At 44.1% G+C, this 25,713-nt stretch overlaps 2 protein-coding genes across 6 annotated transcripts in view; one reads left to right on the top strand and one right to left on the bottom strand.

The window, feature by feature from the left end:
• Nucleotides 1–1,935: 1,935 nt before the first annotated feature.
• On the bottom strand, nucleotides 1,936–4,719 carry ADM (adrenomedullin). Its single transcript, XM_084630591.1, has 4 exons — nucleotides 4,592–4,719; nucleotides 3,939–4,049; nucleotides 3,572–3,712; nucleotides 1,936–3,091 (listed from the first exon to the last, which is right to left on the bottom strand). The coding sequence occupies exons 2-4, from the start codon at nucleotides 4,034–4,036 to the stop codon at nucleotides 2,740–2,742; spliced, it is 591 nt and encodes a 196-aa protein (XP_084486717.1). The 5' UTR covers nucleotides 4,037–4,049; nucleotides 4,592–4,719; the 3' UTR covers nucleotides 1,936–2,739.
• A 7,112-nt stretch (nucleotides 4,720–11,831) lies between these two features.
• SBF2 (SET binding factor 2) overlaps nucleotides 11,832–25,713 on the top strand; it is a 555,237-nt gene continuing 541,355 nt past the window's right edge. For all 5 annotated transcript variants that reach the window (XM_084630065.1, XM_084630064.1, XM_084630063.1 and 2 more), the window contains exon 1: nucleotides 11,832–12,045. In XM_084630065.1, the coding sequence (XP_084486191.1) occupies nucleotides 11,991–12,045 (55 nt within the window). In that variant the 5' untranslated portion in view covers nucleotides 11,832–11,990. The remainder of the gene's footprint in view (nucleotides 12,046–25,713) is intronic.

Genomic DNA, 25,713 nt, shown 5'->3' with positions numbered 1-25,713 from the left:
AGAAAAACAGATTTTTACTTTCCTTTAATTCCTGTTCATTCCTTACAGCAGTACCATCCTGTTAGTTATAGGGCTTTGCTGCTCCCTCCAGCTGCAGCAGATGGCACTCTTGATCCTTTTAAGTTGAAGCCTATTTATTAACCTCCTAGGAGATAAAAATAGTGCCAAGCCATCCAGCACCAGTTTGCTGGCTTCAGTCATGCCCAAGTAGGCCATGGGTCTTGCAGGTCTCAGCTTTGGTATTTCCCTACAGAAAAATGTAGAAAGTATGCCCTTTAAAACAAGGGACTGGGTTTTAGCAATAGATATGGAAAAGAAATCACAATAAAACAGGTAGCTGGAATGTGCATACTGTGGATTATTATCCACTAAAGCAAACACTGAACCTGCCTCTGGTATAGCCTCACCTTACAACTTTGGGGTCACCCCGGGTGCACAGTTATGTAACTGCAGACAGTACCTTCCATAAAGCATGCTCCCCACAGGAGGAGAATATGGTCAATATCCTAGCCCTTCTGAAGTCAGTATGAGTTGTTCAGTTGACTTCAGTGGCACCAAGATTTCATCCTTTATATTTTCTTTCTTTATAACACGCTATTTTTTTGTTTGGTTTTTTACTACAGAAGCCAGCCTGACTTCAAGATCCTGATATCTGTAATTGTTTTTTACAGTAGCTACTTGCTGGCTTTGTAGTTGGCAGCCACCAGCTGAAATTTGCATGTAAGACAACTCATTTCTGTGGGAAATGGAAGCCTGATCAGCATATAAGGGACAATGTTTTAGGTGTATGCTTGAAAAATGTTATTTTCACCCATCCTATTGCTGCTTTCCACAAAATCTGAATCAGAAAGGCCAGCAGCAGGAAAGGGAGAACTCTCTTGTAAGTTTTACTTGCCACCTATTTGGTACATATACGTAAGTGCCAGTTTGTAAAAATCAAAACCTCAACCAAAAAACTAGCTGTATAAAACACCACAGCTCTAGACAAAAGGAGTCTTAGCAGAGAATTTTTTAGGAAAGTGGTTAAAACTAAAGGCCTCTATAAAATATGCCGATAAAAACTTGTGGGTGCACAAATCAACACAAGAAGCTGATGCACACAACTGCAAGTTTTGTTCAAACTGCTGGGGGCACTTCCACCTTTTGTAGACTCTTTGTAGAGGTAGTTCTGATAAAGGAGACACTAATTGTTTCCCCCCTTAAAATGATACCTCCTGTAAAGTCTGTAAAAGCAATGGTATGTTTCAAGCAGTGGGGTTCCACCTTATTGGGTGGTTGAATGCACTTAATTTATGCCTGAGGAGTTGAACTTTAGAGCATTGGTAATGGGCACCATTAGATGGTGCTGTAGCTCCATTAACAAACTCCCATCGTATCTCAAATTTGTTCTCTGGTCTGTGGTTTGGGGAGTTTTAAAATAACGCTAAGATGTCCTGCCCGCATTGATCCGGTCGGCGTCTAACTTTAACCTGAACTGTGGCCCAGGAAAGCCTTCACCATAAGTAACCTTGTAAACTGCCGTGACCGTTTTTTGGAACAGGCTCCCTCAATAAATCTATTACTTGGTTGTGCAATGTTGGAACTTTGCGGTTGTTTCTCTGATTAATTACGGCAAAAAATAAACTTGCACGATCAATCCCGCCTGTGAGACATTTCAGCCCGGGTTGAATCATGCTTAGGAAAGGCCTTGGAGCCTTCTAAATAACCCTGCTCCGAGATTTTAAAGCGCAGGTTATGCTTTTATTGTGTTTACTTGCTAGAGGCTTTTGGTCCCTGCGTTGGCTGCGAACAAACTGCCTGTGATTAATGGCTTGATAGCCGTGTTATTGCACTGGCGTAGTGCCGTGTCAAGTATTAGTTACGATAGGAGAGAACAGGGTCAGAAATGACTAATTATGATCTCCTCTACCCTGTCCAGAGACACCATAACAGCACTGTTTTATGTAATAGTGTTTATTTTATGTCACACGTTACCCATGGAGAATAGCGGATACATTCTCTACATCTGTCACCAGTCCAGAATGCAAGATAAAAGACTCAGAGAAAGTTAAACACCAAGATTTTACATTCACGCTATGAAAAATAGAGGGAATACAATGCTTTTTAAATGCCCTTATGCAAAAATAGATAACGTATAAAAATAACTCTTTTCAAAGATGCAAAAGGGACGGGAAACAGTAACATCTTAAATATTGATATTTATCTTATTATACACACACAGCACTTATAATTAAACCACGTACAATTGCACTTTTCCTCTCTCTATTACATTCAAGTATAAGGCAGTCCCCCGCAGGGACTAGTGAGTGTCCGATTCCCTGCCGGGTGCAGACAATGCAGAGGGTGCTTCCCCCCAGCCCAGTGGCAGGGCAGGCGGAATAAGTCCCCGTATGTCCGAGATCCAGGGTTCACACGACTTCACTTAACAGCCCCGTGTGATGTGGCACCAGAGAGAAGGGAGCCAGCCGTGAGCTCTCCCCTCGCGCGCTCCAGCCCCTTCCTAGGGGCGCCGCGCCGCTGGCGGGCCCGGCCCGGCTGGTGCCGAGCGCCTCCGGGGCCCGGCAGCTGCTGTAGCCCTAAGTCTGGGTGTCCAGGCCAAGGCCATGCAGGGTGCGCGCCCTGCTTCCCAGCTCTGTCTCCGAGGCTGCCCTGCCCCACGGGCTCCCTGATGCTGAAGCGCCGGGGAAAGCCACCATCCGAGGTGGCGCCAGCACGGTGCTTGGCTGCTCCGCTGCAGCTCTAAGTCCTCCTGAGAGAGGGGGCGCGGAGCTGCGCCTGGAGCCGGCCCGGCTGGCCCGGGGCTGCGGCGCTCGTGCTGTCCCGGCGGCTGGGGCGCAGGGCGAGCCACGGGGACTGCGTCCGGCTAGGGGCTGGCACCGAGCGCCGCCTGCGGCCGTATCCCAGGGGGCTGATCTTGCTCACAGGGGCGGCGCCGTCCTTGTCCTTGTCCGTCAGCTGGTAGATCTGGTGGGCCAGCTGCTGAATCGTGCAGGTCCCGAACCTGCAGCCCATCCTCATGGCCTGGAAGTGGGGGAAGCTGTTCATGCTCTGGCGGTAGCGCTTCACGCGGATGCGGGCATCCTCTGGGGCGCTGCAAGACACGACGGGAGAGGAAGAGGACGTGAGAGAGGAGCAATGGGGCTGCGGAGCAAGGGGAGTCTCCTGGAGGAGGAATAGGGCTCCAGGGCTGGGGGAAGCCAGGCGTCAGCAGTGCGTACAGGGAAAGGGGAGGCTGGCCAGTGCTTGCACTGGGTACAGAGGAAGGGCTATAGCCCAAAGCTTGCTGGCTGTAGGAGGAGGTGACCTCGCAGTCTGGTGGCTGATACTATTTCTGTGTATCCGGGACTCAAGTTCCCATTTATATTTGGCTTTCCACAGCAAACGTGCTAGTCTCCCTGCAGTTACAATGGGGGCCGCTGGAGCCAGATCCCAAGAGGTTTCACACTCCATAGTCCCCCCTCCCACGGCTGGGGACATCTAGGGTTCAGCCAGCCCGAACAAGGGAGACTGAAAACTTTCCACCTCCTTGCGCAGGTGCCCGCCTGCAATACGTGTGTGACCGCGAAGTTACCTGGGATACGAGACTCGGGGATCCTCCTTCACGTCCTGTGACCGTATGAGAGGCTGCACGTCCGCAGCTGCCACTTGCCCGCTGAACGTGCTGGGGGGTATCGCGTCGCGCTTGGCCCGGCTCAGTGCCCATTTGGTCCATCTGAAAGGAGCAGCAAAGAGGGGACGGGCTGTTAGCGAGAGCCCACAGTGCGGGAGCCAAACCAAGCACAGGCTAGGGGCTAAAGGTTCTCCCAGAGCAGGTTTCCTAAAGCGATGGTGTAGGGCTCAGGCACCGTGCTATTCCCAGAGGAGTTTACATCTTCTGACCTAGGACGGACTATTCGCCGTTTCTCAGCCTCTGCAAAGACGCACATTTGGATACTTACTTTCTTTTGAATTCTGAAGCGACCTCTAGCCGTGCAGCATCCACCCCAAGGAAGGTCACGGACCCGAGATAGAGGAGGGCTATGTGAACCAGTTTCATTCTGGCTGAAATCCTGGTGGAGGAAGACGAGAAGAAATGTCATCGGAGGTATATTTAACATAGACGTTGTATTCGGTTACAGTGAACTCTACGCCTTGGGATGGTCCCCAGCCACTGGGGACTTCGCGTGTGTGCTAAACTAAGCGCTAATATTGGCTTAGCAATTTATCGCAGAGTAAATAAGAGCCCCTCCAAAGTTTGCTTTTGTCAAACATTTTACTTGCTTACATGGCTGAAGGCTAAAATTGTTGTCAAAAATACCCCAAAGGGGTTAGATTGGGATTTCATTCACTCACGCGATTAGAAAAACCTTGCTACTCAGTTTTTAAAAGCATGCAACGAATTCCCTTACCAGCCTATATATAATTGCATTTGGTTTTAACCCTTGACAGCTCAGCTTTCTTAACTCGCATAGAAAACGATGGTTTACATTGCAAGCTGCAGCTGATACCAAGAGCCAGTGCAAACCCAGCAGCATAACTTCATGCATTTAAAAAAACAGCCCGATTTGGTAGCTACTCGCCCCGCAAATTCCTCTTTTTAAAAGATTCGTACCTGATAACGATGATAATCCACTGAGTAAAATCTTTGTATATTACCGATCCCAAGTAGCAGTTTCCCTCGCAGTCGCTCTGCCTGTCTCCGTGTCACTGAGGTAACCACTGGCTGTCCTGCGCTCCACTTCACACTTTTATAGAGCAGCGCCGCTGGGGAGGGGGAGGAGCTTCGTATGACTGGTCTGACTTTCTTCCCCCGACCCCCCGCCTGCCCCATGCAAGTCTAGTATTAATCATACCGCTGCGAAAAGCGGGGACTGGGAACAATCAATACTAGGGCAAAAGTAAGATGATTAGCAAAAAATATCCCGTACAAGCTTGTTGGCGTTGTGCTAATTATCAAAGGGATTTTAGGTGTTGGTTCTTAGTCATTGCATGTTGCAACGTTCATTACAACTTACAATATCTGCTCTATGGACGAGTCTGTATTATACCCGGAACACTCAATACCTGTTGGTCTAGAGAGTATAGATACAGTATATAATATATAGTTCCTTCATAGAATATAAACACTATAGATAGAGATTTATAGATGTATTGTAGCTAGACCTGATCATTTAAAAAATCCGTTCAAGTGCAGCAAGGCAAAAAAAATTTTAAATCTATATTTGGAAAATGTGAAGTGCAATGGATAATGTTAATGAAGAACAGGCTCAGTTACATAAGTAAGGAGATGAATACATCATCCAGCATTGGTATTTATTATACCCCCTAGAGCATTTCTGTCTGTTGTTGATCGTTTTAATGTAGGCTGACATTTTGATATTGTTAAAACATTAAGTTGAGAACAAACATTTAAAGATTAAAAGGAAATTGTACTGATATGGAACTAGAGACACGGTCATCTAAAATATTAAAATCTATAGACTTTTTAAAAAAATGTAAGGGGAAAAGTTGTCATGGGCCGTTTTAGCCCTGATTCTACAAACATTTAAACATATGCTTAACTTTAGTCAGGACAGTAAAGTTAAGCACGTGCGTGTTTGCCGGATCGGGGCCTTTGTCAGTATTCACCATAGCCAATAAAATATAGCTTTGTTCTACAATAGTGTGACATCTCTACTATGAACATTTCACGTTTCGGTTTCTTTCTCTCTCTCTTCCCCTCGGATTCTTTTTTACTAGAGAACACTTTTACTCTGTACCAGAATGAACCAGACTTATCCGCTGTTGCAATGCAGATTCTTTAGCCTCGCACTGACATTTTTCCAGAAGGTCCCCTGGTGTTTCTTGCTGTCTTTGCCATTAAGAAATATTGAAGGATAAGAACTGGATTCAGACTCCCGAGACATTTAATTCACAATTCTGCCAAGAGAAACATTATTTCGGAAATCAGGTGTGTATACGTGTGTGATGCTGTTCTTTTTGGTAAATTTGGCGTGTGTATCAGCGTTGGAAAGGGATGTGTATGAATATGATAGAGACTTTCCTTTGACTGCACAGCTGACTCAGTCTAAGGTGATCCCTCCCTTGCCAGCAGCGCCCAGAAGCATCCACGTCTCACAGCAACCCCAGTGTACACACCTACTTTGGGGATAGATTGCTAGGCTGGTGGCAAGGTAGTAGGTGGTTGGGGTGTGTTGGGGCGTTGCAGGTGAATTACAGAGGTGCATTCTCCGGGTTAACACTTCTCCCTGAAATTGCGGCTGCTACAGTGGAGGCAGACGGGGCGGTCACTTCCCAACACACATTGTCTTTCTCCAGAAAAAGTGGGACGTTTACACGTTGGGATTTTAATACAACTTCAGGGCTTAATCCTGCAAACATTTAGGAATCTGGGTAGCTTTACTGAGTAGTTCCATTTCCTTTCATACATACTGTGTCCCCAAACAGAGTTAAATAACGCAGTAGTGACAGTTAAAGGATCCGCAGAGAGAGGGAACAATTGAGAAGTAGATGAAGGAGAAAAGGAATTAAATGAACATATCACTCATATATAATTTTTAAAAATTAATCTTTCACTGGGGTTATTTTATAGACAACACCTAGAGTAAATAGTTGACAAATTAACATACACTCAAATGATCATTTATGCAACTAAAGCTCAAGTGACTACTAACCCTCTGTTTAAAACCTTCCTTAATCAGCAAAAATACATGATGAAGCTGACCCTACTTTTTCTGAGAAGGCAGGATTTAATGTTAATGGGCATTGCTTTGGTTTCATATTATTATAATCCTCCTGCCGTTCCAGTAAGAACACATTTCTGCAAATGTGGAAAATTCCTAACTAAAATAGTTAATTAAAATTACTGGCCAAAAGAGAAATTCCGTTCTTTATACTTTTAGAAAATATAATACAGGAAGAGTCCTACATGGATTTAAGATTTGTCATAAACCACTCACCGCTTTGTGTCACTTAACAGTGTCATGATTAAAAGTCTGTTCATTACAAACACCATTTCAGTGATATATAAATCATTTTAACCTAACATGAGATTGAAACTTGGCACTCAATTTATCAACCTACTAGTGTAGTTTGTGAAAAGGGCTGGAACAGGTAATGCTGATTTTAGGTCTAACATGAAAACATTGCTTTCTGAATTCAGATGCTTGTTGTCCTTCCTAAGCATAAACACACAGAGAGTTTAAAAATGAATTATAAACACTGAGTTTGTACATGGGGTAATAGTGCCTCTTTTATTTTGAAAATTATTTCTCCAATAGCCAAGTTATTTACACTTTAAAAAAGAGACACATATATTTTTGAGGCAACATAATTAAATACAGTGGAAAATATTTCTCCTATGAGATGTCCATTCTCTCATAGATACTAATTCCCATTAATTGGGAAACTCACTGGTCTGGAGGAAGGAGTGATAGGCTAGATGTTAAGAAGTATGCATTTTTAATCTGTTACTGACTTGCTGTTGACCTTGTTGGCAAGTCACTTTAACCTCTCTGTATCTCAGTTTTCCCATATGTAAAATTGGATTAACAATATGTACCTTCTTTGCAGGGAGATAGTGAGGATTAGTTAGTGTTTGTACAGCACTTTGAATAGGTAAAGTGCTAAGTATTATTCCTGCCATGAGAGTTTCTGTAAGATCTCTGTACATCAATGGGAAAATAGGGTTTTGCCCAAATTCCGTATGACTTATGCAAGAAAATCTCTCCTTAAAGTCAGTGGGAGATTTTCTTGTGCAAGGAGTTTGGAGTTTGGCCCTTAAGCATGGACTGATATTAATTTAATGACATTTATATGCAATTTACTTTGTCATACTACATATTATAGTGAATCTGAAGTTGGACTAAATATATGAATGTAAGTATTCTACAATATGTAGTGTGTAAAATCCCAGCCAAAGTCAAAGTGCAAAACTCTTGCTTTTAGTTTTATTGCTTTTCAGTTAATCTGGGCCAACATATTCTAAAGTGACTAGTGATATTAGGTGCATTGATTTTTTGGGTGCCCAACAAGAGATGCCTTAATGGCATCTGACTTTCAGAAAGTGGTGAGAATCCAAAAATTGAGGAACCCAAAAATCCCTGGACACTTTTGAAAATCTAGGCTCTGGGACTTGTCCATAGCCCTCAATATTTTGAATGTTCCATCTACAACATAAATTCACTCAATGTTCTGAGAGCAATTTTTAATTTCCAGACAGAACAGGATGAGTTCCTCTCCCTCCCAAGGAGGAAATATGATCTCATTGTTGAGGCATTGGACAGAGATTCAGTAAATGTAGTTTCAGTTCTCCACTCTACCACAGACTTCCTCTGTGACCTCAAGCAAGAGTTTCTCTCTCTCTCTCTCTCTCTCTCTCGCTCTCTGCCCCTCTCCTCATTTGTAAGATGAGGATACTATTACTGGATGATACAGGGAAGTACAGAAGATCACTCCATAAATATTTAGGAGATGGTCAGGTACTATGATGATGGTAAAAGCGGCAAAGAGTCCTGTGGCACCTTATAGACTAACACACATATTGGAGCATAAGCTTTTGTGGGTGATTACCCACTTTGTTGTTGCATCTGACGAAGTGGGTATTCACCCATGAAAGCTTATGTTCCAATATGTCTGTTAGTCTATAAGGTGCCACAGGACTCTTTGCCGCTTTTACAGATCCAGACTAACATGGCTACCCCTCTGATACTTGATATGATGATGGTGACCATATGGTACCCAAACAGGTAGTTTAGTTAAGAAGTGAATTAAAGTTAAGAAGTGCTTTTTCTTTTGCTTGGCTGTTTTTAAGGCATGCCACCCTGTGCTGTGATCCCACTAGATTTTACAAGCTAATCAAGATTTAGCTATGTCAGTTTGGATGGAATAGGCATGAATGGTGAGGTACTGTTGCTAGCAGTGCTCGTGAGACACTAGGTATATTTTTTCTCCTAAGTGCATACTGAATTAATACCCCAGCAAAGTCCTATATAACATTGTCCTGCTAGAGGTGCTCTCTCAAATGAAGTGCAAAAGTAGAGGTTCTGAGATTTGTTTTGATAAAATAATTCCATGGTACTTTTTGTAAAATTAGAGATGTTAATCCTAAACTCCTAGTCAAATTCCAAATTAGGTAATTACATTCTGCCTATATGAACTCCTCCTGCAGTTTCAGTTATACAGAATATTAGTCAGTCCCTGTTGTAACCCTCTTGCTGTGCATGGTCAAACAGTTGCTGTGTTTCACCCTAGTGTTGACACTATTGGTCCACTTCACAGAGGGGCTGTGTGGTTTAATTAACAAATGCATACCTTTTTGCTATTTCGGCAATGCTTTTCATCCAAAGATCTCAAAGTAGTAAAATGATACTATTTTTAAGGCTTTTTACCCCTAAATTTTCAAAGCAGCTCTTTAGGTTTCAGTCATTAAAATCTATGAGAACCATGCTGTCAAAAACCTGCATGCTCATTTAAAAATGTATCCCTTAAACTTATTCTATCTACTCTACTGTTCAGGGGGAACCAAAATAATCTAATAAGAACCCCTACAGCTCTTCTTTTTCTCTAAGCGAATATACAATATTTTAGATTCATCTTATGCTCTTGTCTTTTCTGCTGACCCGTACACTGCATTTTATTAGGCCTAAATCTTGCTATCTGATAATACTTTATAGGAATGTTGATTACCTTAAGGGATTTGGGGGAGCTGCTGCCCTCTACTGGAAAGTAACAAGGATTTTAATGATCCATATAATTTGTGGTCCACCCCATCTATACTAGGAAAGTGTTGCTTCTAATTATGCCTTTTCTGAATGTAGAGTGTAGTTATTCAGTATCTGAGATATGGACAATAATGTTCCTATACAAAACATGTTTATTACTGTATTCCATATCCTAACCTATGGTGGAATGATGAGAAATAAATCCAACTGTAACCTAACATTAGAACTAAACAGTGATTCATAAAACTTACTGCTGCAGTTCTTACTATTGTGCTGTAAATGGTGGTTTTTATCTTATACTATTTTTGGCATACACTCAACCAGTTAATGGAGCAATGTCTTGTCAAGACACACTACATATCAGCATAATCTTTTCAGGGGCTAGTAGGCCAATTAGGCTTTGGAGCAAGAGCAAAAGGCGTCAGTCCTATTTACACACTATAAATAGCAACCTGAAATCTTCCACTTAACTGTAAATGCTCTCTGCAGGCTCTTGAAGAATAGCATTTTACTAGGATGTCACACAAATGGGTAAGTAGAAGACCAACAATATTAAATAAAAGAGATACTGCAAGTCTGCACTTGAATCACAATCATCTTCTCAAAAAGATGATTGGTTTCAGAGTAGCAGCCGTGTTAGTCTGTATTCGCAAAAAGAACAGGAGGACTTGTGGCACCTTAGAGACTAACCAATTTATTTGAGCATAATGCATCCGATGAAGTGAGCTGTAGCTCACGAAAGCTCATGCTCAAATAAATTGGTTAGTCTCTAAGGTGCCACAAGTCCTCCTGTTCTTTTTGAGAATACAGACTAACACGGCTGCTACTCTGAAACCACTCATCTTCTGGATGAGAATTTAAAGTGACACCAGCCTGTGATTTTTTTCGCTCCTTGAGTACCAGTGCCAAAGCTGTACTCCACATGAAGCCTAAATGTGGAAAGCAAAGTTGGAAAACCTGTTAATAAATATGTGTGGGAAAAGATTTCTAGGCACATTAAGATTTCAACTAACATGGTTACCCTATCTCATCACAGTATTGTAATAGCAATTTGGACCAGAGGCAGCCTGCCTCTCTCTCTCTCACACACACACCTTCTGCCCCAGATTTTCCTGCTGACTTTATTGCCGGAGACAACTCAGTACAAGCATAAGAGTCACAGAGTTACTAAAAATAATTAAGGGACTCGGTGAATGCTGTGCCATGAGAACTGCACTCAGTTTAGGAAAGCCTGATTCCCTCCCCACGGTGGCATGTTCCTAACATCCAAAAGAAAAAGTAAACAGGAAGCTTCCTGGAAATTCCGGGCCACTGAAATTCCATTCTTGAGAAGGAACTCAGGGAGGTTATTTTAGATACCCTGATAGTTCATATTAAGGCATTTATTTTGCATGCACTGAACTATAAATGCATCAGCAAAATATTATACAAAACAAGAGGACGATGCGCTTTACTGCAAATTCTGCAACAGAAAAGGTCCTAATCCCATGTTTAGGCGCTGAATGAAGTCAGGGAAGATATTTTAGAAAGACCTTAGTTACCGGGAGGTTGGTTTCTTTCTTTCTTTTTTTTTAAGTTTTCATGCGTTAAACTCAAAGTGCGTTAATAAACTATATATATACAAGGAAGGAACAATGTACATCTTGAGGCAACCTTTACAAGAGAAAATGATCTTTGGGTGGGTACCTTAGAGAGATACATTACTTTTTTTGTATGCACTAAAATTCATGGGTAAACTACCTTGCTGCAACCTTTGTAACAGGAAGGGAGGACCCAAGCTCAAGTTCAAGCGGAGAATGAGAACAGGCAGGCACGTTTATTTTTGGGAGAGATCTTTGCATATCTATTTGTTTGCCCGTGCGATGTGCTGTGCATTCGCGAAATGCAAATACAGCGGGAGGACGCTGCACCCCGCCCCAGCCTTTACACCTAAAAGGGAACCCGTCCCGAGTTCACTCGCGCGCTTTTGGCCGCGGTTAGCCTGCGCGAGGCGGACAATAGGCCCCCACTGCGTCCCCTCGCGCTGCCGCCGCCGCCGCTCCGCGTGCTAACTGCAAACCCTGCTGCCCACGCCCAGCCCCGGCGGGGTCACAGCACAGAGGCCGAGGGGGCGCGCAGGCGCAGAGCGCGGCTGGGTGTCCAACATGGCTGAGGTGCTGCTGTTGCTGCTTCTCTTGCTGGAGCAGAGGGCGGGATGCTGAGTTCCCCCGCAGCAGCAGCAGGAGCAGCCTCAGCCTCAGCAGTAGCAGTGGCAGGGGCGGTGGGGGCTGAGGCAGGCTCTTCTCAGCCATGGCTAGGCTGGCTGACTATTTCATTGTGGTGGGCTATGACCATGAGAAGACAGGTAGGTGTGGCTGTGTGTAATGCTGCTGTGTGGTGTGTGGCCTCCCTCCCCCAGCCCCCTGGTGTCACGCAGGCCCCCAGAAGGGGGAGGTGGAGGCCGTGTGGACTTTGTGTGCCAGAGGCTGCTGCGGGGAGCATTTCTCCTCAGGACTGGGGGGATGGGGTAACTGCCTCTCCCCAGGTTGAGCAAGTTGGTGGGGGAGTCAGGGGGTTGCTTTCATGAAGGGGACTAAGTTAGCAGGGGGTTAATTTCCTCCCCAGGACGGTGGATAGGTTGGAAGGGGAAGGAGGGGATTCTCTTCCTCCGATGAAGGTGGGCGGGTTTGCTTCAGGACCTTCCCAGAGCACGGGCATGTGTGGAGTGGCTTTCAAAATCTGTCAATGACCATAAAAACACACTAGTAAAGCCCCCCTGTCCCTCCCAGCACTAAAGCCCCTGTCACATCCTGAGCGAGTAATGCACAATGCAGGGGGTGGGGGCTGGGGCTGGGATGGTCATTTTCGGCAGAAGAAAGAGGTGACATTCTGGTCCTGTCACTTATTGGTAATTTCACATAGTGGATGCAGGCTGTTGTGCTTTCCAGGAGCCATTTCCCTCATTTGAAGGAGGGAAATTATGAAAAAAGGAGAGATTTTAAATGTCTCATAATTTACATAATAAAAATTATCCATTATAAGAGTCTTTAAACATTAGCTTAACATGAATCCCCAGGTGGGAATTCTTGTTTGTTATTTTATGAGGTGTTTTCTCTGTAAGGAATAATATTTTTATTATTCTCCTACCTCTTTGTGTATGTAGTTTTTCAAAATATTTTGTTTAGCAGAACAGTAAACTTAATGCTAAAAGAAAGGTAGATTAAGTAGGATCTTCCTGGAAACAATTGAGGTTATTGTCCTTTTTGTTTGGGGACAAACAATTGTTAATCACCACTCCACTGAGGTACCATTGGTGATATAGTATAGGTAGCAATATGGCATTTTGTAAGCTCTGTAAGGTTGCCTGTGTTATGGAATTGACACAGCAAAAATGTTTTTGCTCCTCTGATCAGATGAGAAGGGGAGACATGTCTGGTATGCAACCCTGGAGGCAAAGAAAACCCCTCTTTCACTAGTTCAGTGAAATATATATTTTTGTCTCTGACTATAATATTTGTCAATGATGACATAACATCACTTGTTTATGGATATTGCTGAAGAAACTTTCAACCCTCAGACAGCTGTATTTTAATTTTCAGTTGAGTTGTTGACTGGTACACAAATACACACAGGCTTGCTTTTCAGTGGATATTTTAGGGTGAGCTATTGTCATTAAGCAGGATTTTAAATAATTCTTTTTATAAATGCCCAAGGCTATATGTAACAAACCATACTTAAATCTTGTACTTGAATCTGTATTCGTGGACTATCTGAAGGTAATAGTTACTCCATAGCTTCCTTTACATATTTTAAAAATGTAATAAAGGGTTAGTTTGGCATATTTTTATTTAACAGTAAAATAAAATCTATTACATCTAAGTATTGTATTTATAAGGTTTGCATGGCTTGGATAAAAATCTGTCCATAAAAGATTTGGTGTCCCTTCTAGAATTCACACATGATTTTATCTATGCATTACAATATGTACTGTCTTTTCTAATTCCAGTTGTGAAATTACAGGACTTGTGAGGTGGAAGTAGGGTGCAAGAAGCCAAGGGCCTTTAAGGGGAAGATACAAATATGTATACTGCTTTTTTTTTAAGGGGGTGCAGTCAGCTTTGACATCTTCACTATATGAAGTAAATTGACAGCTCAGATTTGGACAAATGGCTGTATTTGTAAGATCCTGATCCTGCAAGCACTCAAGCACATGTCTAACTTCATGCACATATCCTTGACTTCTTGACTACTCCCTTCTGTAAAGTTATACACGTGCATAAGAGCTTTCAGGACGGGGACCTTAATTTGAAGAATCTGTGTCCTGAAATAGTTAGTTTAGACCTGACAGAGTAATCAGAAGTTATTATTGAATGGGTTTGCTGCTGTTTAACACCTACTGTTCAAAATGTTTGAGAGAAAACAACATTCTCCAGAAGACTAGGCATGCACTGTATTCCAAATTCCTTCACCCCCACGTGCAATTCCATAATACACAGAGTACTGACAGTTTTTTCTTTTGTAAAATTCCAAAGTTCTTTTGGTGTATTAATTCCATTTCCTTCTTTATGAAATAGATGGGCTGAAAATTTTTTGTAAGATAGACTTATAATTATCCTTGACGGTTTTAAATAAATCTTTGTGTATAGACATTTTCTCTTTACTTTCTCTTTTTAAAAGGCACTTGCTTTGGTATATTAGATTGTTTTAACTTTTATCTGAAGTGAAAAATGTTTCTATTTAAGTTTAAATGCAAAAAATCTGTTACACCAGCTTGTCTAAATGATTTCAAATAGACTCAGTATAAAAATTTAAAATCATGAAATATAGTTCATGTAGTTTAAGAAATGATTTTTAGAGTTCCTATTGGTAGAAAATACTCTCCAGATCAGTGTTACAACTCCTGATCCAATAGGTGTTTTTTAAATGCTTTTGAAAAAGGGAGAAAGATACCATTTATTGTAGTCTATTTTTTACATGGCCCTCATCAATTTAGTGTCCAATAACAAATTTATAGCACTCCAATGAGGTGGGGAAGGATTATCCCCACTCTACAGATGAAGAACTCAGGCAAGGAGAGATGAATGGATTTACCCATAGTTGAGAATTCAACCCAAATTTCCTCAGTCACAGTGCAGTATCCTAATGACAAGACCATCCTTCTTATTACAGAGGCAAATCTATTTCACCTGGCACTTTATCCATAGCAAACATGTGCTGACAAACTTTCCTATTTAGTTGATTATTTATACTTGGATGTTTCAAAATTATAAATTTGAATATGTAGTATTTAGGGACTGTCTCGGGCAAATAACATTTAACAGTTTACTGGTGTGTTGGTTCTTTCTTCCTTATTGGATTTAGTTTCATGGTAATCCCAAAATAAGAAGGAATATAGATTTTAAAATTACTGCAGCCTCTATAATGTTTTCTTCACCTTTTTAAAATATTTAAACTTACTATGAAGTGATTTTTATGATAGTGAAAAGGTGCTGTATTGACAATCCTGTTGATGTAATCCTATGTTTATTCATGAAATAGGTGTACAGCTGTGGCATTATAAACTTCGCTGTGCCACCTGTTAGTGTGCACAGCTTTGACTTGGAACTACCATCAGTGTGTCAGTCACACACAGTTGGTGGATTAAGCTAACTCCTTTGATTAGATTTTTCAGTCTTTGTTAGTTGGAACTTGCAAATTGGCAGGTAGCATGTTATATCTAATTCTGCATCAGTTTTACAAATCCATTGCAAGTATTGAAGTATTTGGGTCCTGATCCTGTATTTGCCTGTCTGTAGGTGCACTCTTACACAGACTTCTGCTGAAGTCAGTGGGACAGTGTACCTGTGCATGATCATATGGAATTGGGGCCGTGGCTTTTATTGGGCGAGGGTGTCTGTACAACTTCTTATTACCCTGCTTTTTATGGTTTGTGATATTGAGCTATACAATCTAGCAACCTTAAAAACTAACAGAATTATTTTTTGTAGGCATTGTATACAATCCATGCATCTTTTCTGATAATGAGTGTGACTTTTTTTGTGTGTGCATTTACTAACCGTTGAAAATTTCAAGAAGGAAAATTTATTCTTGTGGACTTCCCCATGATTCGTATAACTGTCAGTATACATACATGTGAGCGATGCATGCACAGTTGAACCTCAGTTCTGCAATTGTATTCACACACATAGACCCTTGCACCATGACCCCTACTTATCTTGGAAGTACTCTGTGTGGATATAAGAGCCCACATATGCAGATTGAAAAGGAGTACTTGTGGCACCTTAGCGACTAACCAATTTATTTGAGCATAAGCTCACATAAATTGGTTAGTCTCTAAGGTGCCACAAGTATTCGCAAAAAGAAAAGGAGTACAGACTAACACGGCGGCTACTCTGAAACCTGTCAATATTCAGATTGGAGTCCTAGTTGCAATGGAACTGAGCTTGCATTCCTTGTGCACTCAAAACTTCTTTTGAAGTCACTGATAATTTTGGATGTGAAGGGATGCAGCAGCAGCCCTTGTGGGAAGTGAAATAAGCAAGCATTTAATTTGACAAAAGTGAAGCAGTCAGATTTAATATATGTAGCTCTATAGTTGTTAGTTACTGCTCTCACTTTTTATTTTGAACTAACTAACTAATTATAGAGCTACACGTATTAAATGTGACTTTCACTTTTGTCATATTAAATGCTTGCTTACTTCAGTTTCCACTGCTATATCCCTTACACACCCAGAATTATCAGTGATTTCAAAAGAAGTTTTGAGTGCACAAGGAATGCAAGCTCAATTCCATTAGAACTAGGACTTCCATCTGTATATATGGGCTCTTACTGGGATGGAGAAAATTTTTGTTATCCAACCCGTCAGTATAACGGAGAGTTGCTGCAGAAATGGTCCAAAGGGCACATATTGAGATTTCTTTGCAAAGAATGTAGTTGTTAGAAAATGTAGGCCCCATGAATCAAAAAACACCACTTCATGTGCGTTCTAAGACTTTTTTTTTTTTTTCCCCCTGGGTTTTGAAGTGTGTTTGATGTGCTTTACAACAAGAATTCCCATATAGTGTGTTTGCATAATGGAATGTTGATGGGATTTAGGGAAGTTCACAGATGTTTGCAAAGATCACACAAGGGCATGAGAAAACATGCTGCTGCTTGTTTTTTGTTTTTTTGCTGGTATAAGCCCTAATCACGAATTCATCATTGGAATTTACATACGGCCTTATTCAAAAAGGTGTGAGAGAGAGACAAGGTTGTATTGCTTTCCCAAAGCAGAAACAAAATGGTAGTGTCAAAGAAAGAAACTAAATATTGGGCATATTTAATCTGCCCATACACCCACCATGGCTTTTCTTTAATTAGAACACTGGAAAAAGAACTTGCGTATAATTGAGATGCAATAATGTATACAACAAAGTAAACTCTAAAAACTACCAAAACAGAGAGAATCTGTATGTTTTGTAAATATTTTTTCTAAAACTAAGTAACAATAGATCTGCATTACTCTTGCTTCTGGTATCAGTGGCTCTGCATATAACAAAGGGAATAAGGCTTGAGTACTTAATTTTTATTGACTATTACAATGATTAATCAATTCTAATGTGACAAGTGATCATACTATAGCTGCCTGTATCTTCAGGAACAAAATTATCTAATCTTGTTTATTTTAAAGAAATCACTTCCTCTTACCTAGTTTTACATCTTGTTAGATTTTGAAGCTAGATAAGAGAGAGTGCAGTAAAGTGGGCAGAAGAAATTCCTAAAACGTGGTATTCTTGTTTTGATTCAGTTAACTTTCCTGTGATCAGAGTTTGCCTATAAACAGAAGGATGATATTCTGCCCTATTCAGTTAAAACAAAACAAACTCCAGCTACAATTAGAATTACTTTTTTATGATAAATCTTTTTGGAGATGATGTAACTGGTGTTTAATTTCATAATAAGTGCTAAGTAGTCTTTTTATATTTAAAGTAGTATCACATATATTACCTGGGACAGGCATTCTGTTCAGCTGCCTCGCAAGTCAAAGGAAGTCACTTTCTTCCTCTTTTAGATAAACACCTTATTCCCTGTCCCCCCAAAGATACTGAAATAGGAGGAGTGTAGGAAATCAGGTTGTCACTTGACTCCCCCATTTGTGCCATAGCTGCATGAGGTCTAGTTGCAGTCTAGTCCTAAAAGTACAATATACCTAAAACAAAGAAAACAACAAAACAATATTTAAAAAAAAAAGAGCCCTATCCTTTTTATGGCAAAGGAGCTTTAGCGTTTCATCAAAGCACAAAATCTGCTCTCTGAGCTAAATCAGAATGCAGCTACTCAATATTGTGCATTGGATAAGACATTAGTAATCACTCATGATTGACATCAGTCACTTGGTGTATAGGAAAGATGAAGTTGTAACAGAAGGTTGTCACATGAGTAGTATAATCTTCGTTAAAATATAATCCACTGTTACGTAGAGCATTAAGGCAAAGCAGAAAAATGTTTGTAATGTTCTTTTCTATTGACAGTCTCTGGTCTCTGAAAATCAAGATTCAAAGATTTGCTAGCAATCTTATTCTAAGCATATTTATTTATTTAAGCTGATCATTGTAATTGAAAGTGGTTACTCTGAATCTCTAATTCATAATTTAAGAAAATGCTGCAACTCTGCAAGTGAAGTTATACCTTCTTGCAAAGTTCTTAATCTGATACTTTCTTCAAAACTTGGATTTTGAATTTTGTCCGCTGGATCTCCCTTTCATAGCAAGAAAAAATTATTCATTTAACAGGGAAACATTTCATACAGCTATTTCAGTTTAAAATTTAATGTCCAGAAGGCACACATGCTTATTGTGCACACATTGTCCAGAAACTAGTTTAACTTGTCCTGGCATTGTTTAGTAAGGGAAGATAATGAATATTTTATATCTTCAGGGATATTGTAAGACTAAATTGCCACAGAAAAATAATTGCTCTCTTTTATTCCATGGCAGTCTTGAATTAACATACTGCAGTTTTATATCTAACCGAAGGATGTTTCTGCTTGACATGCTGTATTCTTCTCTTCTTGGCCAGCATGTTATATTGTGCAAGTTTGAACACTGCTAACGCTGTGGGCTTCTATAACCGCAAACATATTGTTCAGTAGAAAACAAAGGTGACTTGCATTTTTAACTCCGACAATATAACAAACATAGTAGCCTTATCATATTACACTGGGCAAGATAATTATCAGGGTGGATAAAAATCAGTGATTTAAAAAAAAATCAGATTTTTTTTTTTTGGTGTGGATAAAATGCATCCAGCAATCATCCCTCCATAATGCCAACTATAATAAACTTCAGAGCTAAGGGTGAACCATTCAAGAAATATATGTTTGATGATGATGTTTTAAAGACCGTCACACCAGTGAACTGGTGGAAGTCATTTAAGCACTTGGATTCAGAGGTTGTTGGAGCGATGATCTCACTTTTAACAGCAGTAGCTTCTTCTGCCAGTGTAGAAAGAATATTTTCTTCCTTTGGACTAATTCATACCAAATTGAGAAATCGTTTGGGACCTGAAAAAGCAGGAAAGCTTGTTTTGCTTTTCCGGATTATGAACAAACAGGAAAATGAAGGCGAAGATGACTGAGTTAGCTGCAGAAGTCAATATTTTAAGTTCTTCTTTGAGTGCTTGCTCATATCTATTCCAATTAGGTGTGCGCGCGCTGCATGCATAATTGTCAGAGAATTTCTACCCTAGCAACACTCGGTGGGTCAGCTGTGGAACCCCCTGGAACGGCGCCTTCATGGCGCTAGATATATACCCTAGCTGACCCAGTGTCCCTCAGTTCCTTCTTACCGTCCGTGATGGTCGTTGGAACTGTGGAGCTCGGCTTTGCTGCTCTCCACTCTCCCTAGTGATACTGTCTTCGTAGTTTAATTGTTATAGTTGTTGTAGTTTTAGTATAGTTATAGTTATAGCTGTAGTATATATAATTATTGTAGTGGGTTGGAAGGGGCCTCCTCCCTGCCTGCCGCTTGGGCTTATGCCCAAGGCTCTGGGCTTTAAACCTTGTTCGTCTTGTGCTAAATCCATGCCAACAGGTGATCCCCGCACCCCCCCCACGACTCCTGCCTGAAGTGTCTGGGGGAATCCCACCAGGCAGACACTTGCAAAGGGATTTGCAAGGGATTTCGGCTCCAGACCAAGAAGGAGCGGGACTTTAGATTAAAACAGCTCCTAATGGAGGTGGATTTTAGCCCGGGTCCCCCAGTGGCATGCTGAGACCTAGTGCCAAGTGACTTGGTGCGCAGTGCCCCAGCGGCAGCAGTAGGTATTGCACTGCGGTTGGACTCTGGCAGAGACCCACAGCACCGAAGTTCCCCGGCACCGCAACTGGTGCAGTCGGTCTGGCACCGTTCTCATTTGCCTGGCCAAAAGCGGCACTGCAGGCCAGAGATAGCTGCTCCGCCTCGGCAGTTGCCAGCGCCCCTGGGCCCACCCTTGGAATCCCGTCCTATAGTAGAGTGACTGGGGGAGTTCAAGCACCGACGTTGGCGCCACTGACTCCAGCACTGAGGGAAGAGCCGTTGAGTCCGGCGCGCATGGGCTCCCTGACTCGTAGTGTGGTCGAGCCCCGGCTCCCATCAACGCTGGATACCTTTGCGGCAGCAAGGGACCTCATTGTGATGACAGAGTGGACATCACTGCAAACCGTGGCACTGGCTCCTGTTCATGTGGTATCGTCCCAGGGCAAACCATCACTGATCCGGCTGTTGGCTCCTCAGTTAGAACCACGGCACTGGTCCCGTTCTTGGATCCGTTCCCGCTCCTGACGCAGCTCCCTCTCTCGATGCCAGTTGTACTCACGGCACTGATCCGACTCGCAGGGCTGGTCAGACTCCTGGCACTGCTCTACACGTCGGTCACCGTCCCGGAGCAGATCTCGGCGCTGCTCTTGGAGACTGTCATCGTCGCAGTCAAGATCTGGATCGCGGTACCGGTCCAGACCTTGGTACCGGTCTCGGTCCCAGCACCGCACCCCAGCATCGCGGTGCCTCTCCCCGCAGTTGCGGCACTGATCCCCAGCAGCCCGGTACCAGTCTCCACCACGTCCGGGTGACTAGACGTAGACATGTTCGGCACCGCCTTGGCCTTTGTGATCGCTTTGCATTTGTCGCAGTCCAACGCGGGCTCGTGACCCGGCCACACAGCTCATAGCTACGGCTTGGGTGATGCTGCCCACTGGCAAGAGAAAGGCCATGATCCCATCCAAGGGTCTGTCCCGTGGCCCTTTTGGACACTGAGCTTACCACCAAGCCCAGGGCACCCCATCCGGCCACTAAGAGCCTCGGGTGCCAGAGGCCATCATAAGCAGTCCTGCTCCGGGGGGCATGGAAACCACAGCCCCAACTCCAGGGCAGGGTCCAGACTCCGGAGTTGTGGACCCCGGATGACAAGAGCCAACCCAGCAGGAAACACCACTGGACCCCCTGGCTCCTGTGGCGTTGTCCTCATCCTCCCCAGACGAGGCGGTGGCTGGGACGACGGTCTCTGGTCCCCCTTCCAATAGACTACCAGGACCTCCTGCGTAGGGTGGCACGGAACATGAACCTCCAAGAGGAGGAGATGTTGGAGTTGGAGGACCCGGTGGTGGACATCTTGTCAGCGGAGTGGCTTTACCACTCATTCGCCCCATACAGATCATGGCCAGCACAATCTGGCAAACGCCTGCATCCATCCCTCCAACTGCTGAAGGGGTGGAGAGGAAATATTTTGTCCCTTCCAAAGATTGAGTACCTCTATACTCACTCTCAGCTGTGTTCAATAGTGGTGGCCTCAGTGAACGAGAGGAAGTGGCATGGGCAACAGGCTCTGGTGCCCAAGTCGAAAGACGCCAGGCGTCTCGATTTGTTCGGGCACAAGGTCTATTCCTCGGGGGGCTGCAGCTCAGGGTCGCAAACCAGCAGGCACTCCTGAGCCGCTATGACAACTCATGGAACTCTATATGTTAAAATTCAAGGAGCTAGTATCTCCGGAGTCCAGAGATGAGTTTGGGGCCCTGGTAGAGGAGGGCAAAAAGGTGGCCAGGACCTCCTTACAGGCCTCATTAGATGCCGCGGACTCCACTGCCCAGACCCTTGTGTTTGGAATAGCCATGCGGTGCATATCTTGGCTGCAGGTGTCCAGCCTGCTGCCAGAAGTGCAGCAAACCCTACAGGACCTTCCCTTTGAAGGACAAGGCCTGTTTTCAGATAAGACCGATTTCCAGGCTCCAAAGCCTTAAAGATTCTAGGGCCATAATGCGTTCCCTGGGGATGCACACACCGGTCACACAATGGAGGCCCTTCAAACCCCACCCTTAAGGATCCTATCCGCCTCCTCGACTGAGGCAGGGCTTTTATAGGAGACGTGGGCGAGGTGGCAGGAAGAAGTCCACCAACCAGCAGCCAGGGCAGAACCAAGGCCCAGCTAAACCTCCGGCAGTGCCCAAACAAAACTTTTGAAGGTGCGCCCGAGGACAGCTTACCGGACATCAGTCAGGATCCTTCCTCACCATTCCATAATCGTTTATCCCGTTTCCACTGTGCGTGGTCCCTCATAACTACAGATCGTTGGGTTCTTCACACTGTGGAAAAGAGAAAATTGGAGAGAATATCCTTCTCCCCACCCTCCCACTCTCCCTCCCTGTCCCTCTTCACAAGCAACTCCTTATGCAGGAAGTGCAGACGCTCCTAACCATGGGAGTGATTGGGGAGTTTCCAAGGGAGTTAAGGGGCAGGGGTTTTTACTTCTGTTACTTCCTAATCCCCAAAGCAAAGGGCAGGCTTTGGCCTATACTGGACCTGCGCAGACTCAACAAATTCAAGATAAAGTTAAAGTTCCGCATGGTGTTCTTGGGGACCATCATACCTTCCCTGGATCCTGGAGACTGGTGTGCCGTCCTCGACATGAAGGATGTGTATTTCCACATAGCGATTCATCCGACGCACAGATGTTTCCTTCGCTTTGTGGTCAACTGCAAACGCTGTCAGTTCATGGTCCTTCCATTCGGTCTTTCTACGCCCCCCCCGGGTATTTACCAAATGTATGGCTGTCATGGCAGCCTCCCTCCATCGGCAGCGAATCCAAGTATTCCTGTATCTTGATGATTGGCTTATCCGAGGTCACACCAGGGAACAGGTGCAGTCCCACATCCAAGTGACCATGGCCATGTTTCGTCGATTAGGCCTCCTCCTCAACGTGGAAAAGTCGACTCTGGATCCAACCCAGAGAATAGAGTTCATTGGGGCAGTCTTAGATTCCAGACTCGCCTGAGGTCTTCTACTGGACACCCACATCCAGTCTTTGGCGAGTCTCATCCGGAGCCTCCAAAGTTTTCCTATCTCAGTAGCAAGGACGAGTTTAAGCCTTCTGGGGCACATGGCCTCCTGTACGTATGTGACCAGGCATGCCAGACTGTGGCTCTGCCCATTTGAGGCCTGGCTGACAGTAGTCTATTGCCCAAGTCGAGACAGCCTAAACATGGTGGTCACTTCCCAGAAACGGTCTTAGCCTCTCTCTGCTGGTGGTTAGACCCCAGGGCAGTATGTGAAGGAGTCCCATTCCATACTCCTCAACCCTCATTGTCTCTAGTCACAGATGCATCATCCCTAGGATGGGGCGCTCATCTCGGGGACATCCAGACGCAGGGTCTATGGACCACAGCTGAACTCTCTCTACACATCAATGTACGGGAGCTGATGGCAGTGCGCCTGGAGTGTCAAGCATTCCGGGAGCATCTACATGGCCATTGCGTGGCTGTCCTCACAGACAACACCACGGCCATGTTCTACATCAACAAGCAAGGGGGAGCTCGCTCGTCCCCCCTTTGTCGGGAAGCCATTCGCCTGTGGGAGTTTTGTACAGCCCACTCCATCCACCTCATGGTGTCCTTTCTCCCAGGGGTCCAGAACACACTGGCAGACCACCTCAGCAGGTCCTTCCAGTCCCACAAGTGGTCAATCCGTCCCGATGTCATCCACTCCATCTTCTTGAGGTGGGGGTTTCCCCAGGTCGACCTGCTTGCCTCGCGTAGCAATCGGAAGTGCCAGATATTTTGCTTTCTCGAGGGCTGCTCCCCAGGTTCTCTCACAGACGCCTTCCTACTCCCATGGAAGGGCCAGTTGTTCTACGCCTTTTCTCCCTTCCCGCTTGTTCACAAAATCCTACTCAAAGTGCTCAGGGACAGAACATGTCTGATCCTGGTCGCCCCGGCGTGGTCCAGGCAGAACTGGTACACCACGCTATTGGAGATATCTGTAGACGCCCCGATTCCACTCCTGCTTTGGCCGGACCTGATCTCACAAGACCATGGCCGCCTCTGTGTTCCTGACCTGCAATCCTTCCACCTCATGGTATGGATGCTGCATGGCTAACTCACTCGGAGCTTCTCTTCTCCCATTCAGTGCAGCAGGTCCTGCTAGGTAGCAGGAAGCCCTCCTCTAGACCCATGTACCTGGCCAAATGGAAGTGTTTTTCTCCTGTTTGGTGTGCCCCCCCTGCCCCCCGGCAAGTGTCCGTGCCTCTCATCTTGGACTATCTCCTATCCCTAAAAGGCAAGGTCTGGCAATATCATCTGTTAGAGTGCACCTGGCAGCCATCTCGGCTTTCCACCCAGGAGAAAATGGACACTCTGTCTTCTCCAACCCTATGGTCGGTAGGTTTCTTAAGGGCCTGGACCGTCTCTATCTGCAGGTGCAGCAACCAGTCCCTCCGTGGGACCTTAACCTGGTCCTATTTAGACTTACGGGGGCCCCATTTGAGCTGATGGCCACCTGCTGTCTTCTGTACCTGTCTTGGAAGACACTTCTGTACCTCTCTTCCTCATGGCTATCACTTCGGTGAGGTGCGTATCCGAGATCAGAGCCCTCACTTTGGAACCACCGTACATGGTCTTCCATAAGGACAAGGTGCAGCTACGCCCTCACCCAGCTTTACTTCCCAAGATGGTGTCAACTTTTCACATCAACCAGGACATTTTCCTCCCGGTCTTCTATCTTAAGCCACATGCTACTTGGCGAGAGCAACGGCTGCACTCTCTTGACGTTCGTAGGGCCCTTGCATTCTATATTGAGCATAGAAAGCTGTTCAGGAAAATGACCCAGCTCTTCATCGCTATGGCCGACCGGATGAAGGGCCTCCCGGTCTCTTCACAGCGCACCTCTGCTTGGATCACGTCCTGTATCTGTGCTTGCTACGACCTGGCCGGCGTCCCGGCCAAGCCCCTCACCGCCCATTCCACAAGGGCTCAAGCCTCGTCGTCGGCTTTCCTGGTGCAGGTTCCAATACAGGAGATCTGTAGAGCTGCTACTTGGTCTTCAGTGCATACTTTTTGTCTCACTAGACAATAGTCCAGCAATCCAGAGACGATGCGGCATGTGGTTCAGCGGTGCTGCACTCAGCGATATCTCACTCCGACCCCACCGCCTAGGTAAGGCTTGGGAGTCACCTAATTGGAATCGATATGAGCAAGCACTCGAAGAAGAAAAGACGGTTACTCACCTTTGTAACTGTTGTTCTTCAAGATGTGTTGCTCATATCCATTCCAAACCCGTCCTCCTTCCCCTCTGTCGGAGTAGCTGGCAAGAAGGAACTACGGGGGCGCTGGGTTGGCTGGGGTATGTCTCTAGCGCCATGAAGGTGCCATTCCAGGGGGCTCCACAGCTGACCCACTGGGTGTTGCTAGGGTAAAAATTCTCTGATGATCATGCATGCGGCGTGCGCACACCTCATTGGAATGGATATAAGCAACACATCTCGAAGAACAACAGTTACAAAGGTGAGTAACCGTCTTTTTCTCATGTTGGCCTGGCTGACATAGTCAATTTTTTTTTTTTTTTTAAATTTCATTTAACTATTTTAGTTAAAAAAGATTTTAACAAAAACAAACCTGATTTTAAAAAACTTCAATGTTTAACTAAATTCAAAAATTCATATGCTTGTTTTGTTAAAATATTATGTTTGCTGTTGAAGAAAAACATCCAGAATACATAACATTGTTTGTTGTTTTATTTAAATAAAA

Source organism: Lepidochelys olivacea (assembly GCF_965140295.1).
Source record: "Lepidochelys olivacea isolate rLepOli2 genome assembly, chromosome: 6".
In the NCBI taxonomy this organism is placed as follows: domain Eukaryota; kingdom Metazoa; phylum Chordata; order Testudines; family Cheloniidae; genus Lepidochelys; species Lepidochelys olivacea.
This window is presented reverse-complemented; position numbering and strand designations above follow the sequence as displayed.

Bases quoted from the DNA above. Each gene is read 5' to 3' on its own strand.
- ADM (XM_084630591.1), bottom strand. From the start codon at position 4,036: ATGAAACTGGTTCACATAGCCCTCCTCTATCTCGGGTCCGTGACCTTC. The intron at 3,713-3,938 runs GTAAGTATCCAA...TGCTCCTTTCAG, and splicing joins GCTTCAGAATTCAAAAGAAA to ATGGACCAAATGGGCACTGA. The intron at 3,092-3,571 runs GTAACTTCGCGG...CGTGTCTTGCAG, and splicing joins CCCCGAGTCTCGTATCCCAG to CGCCCCAGAGGATGCCCGCA.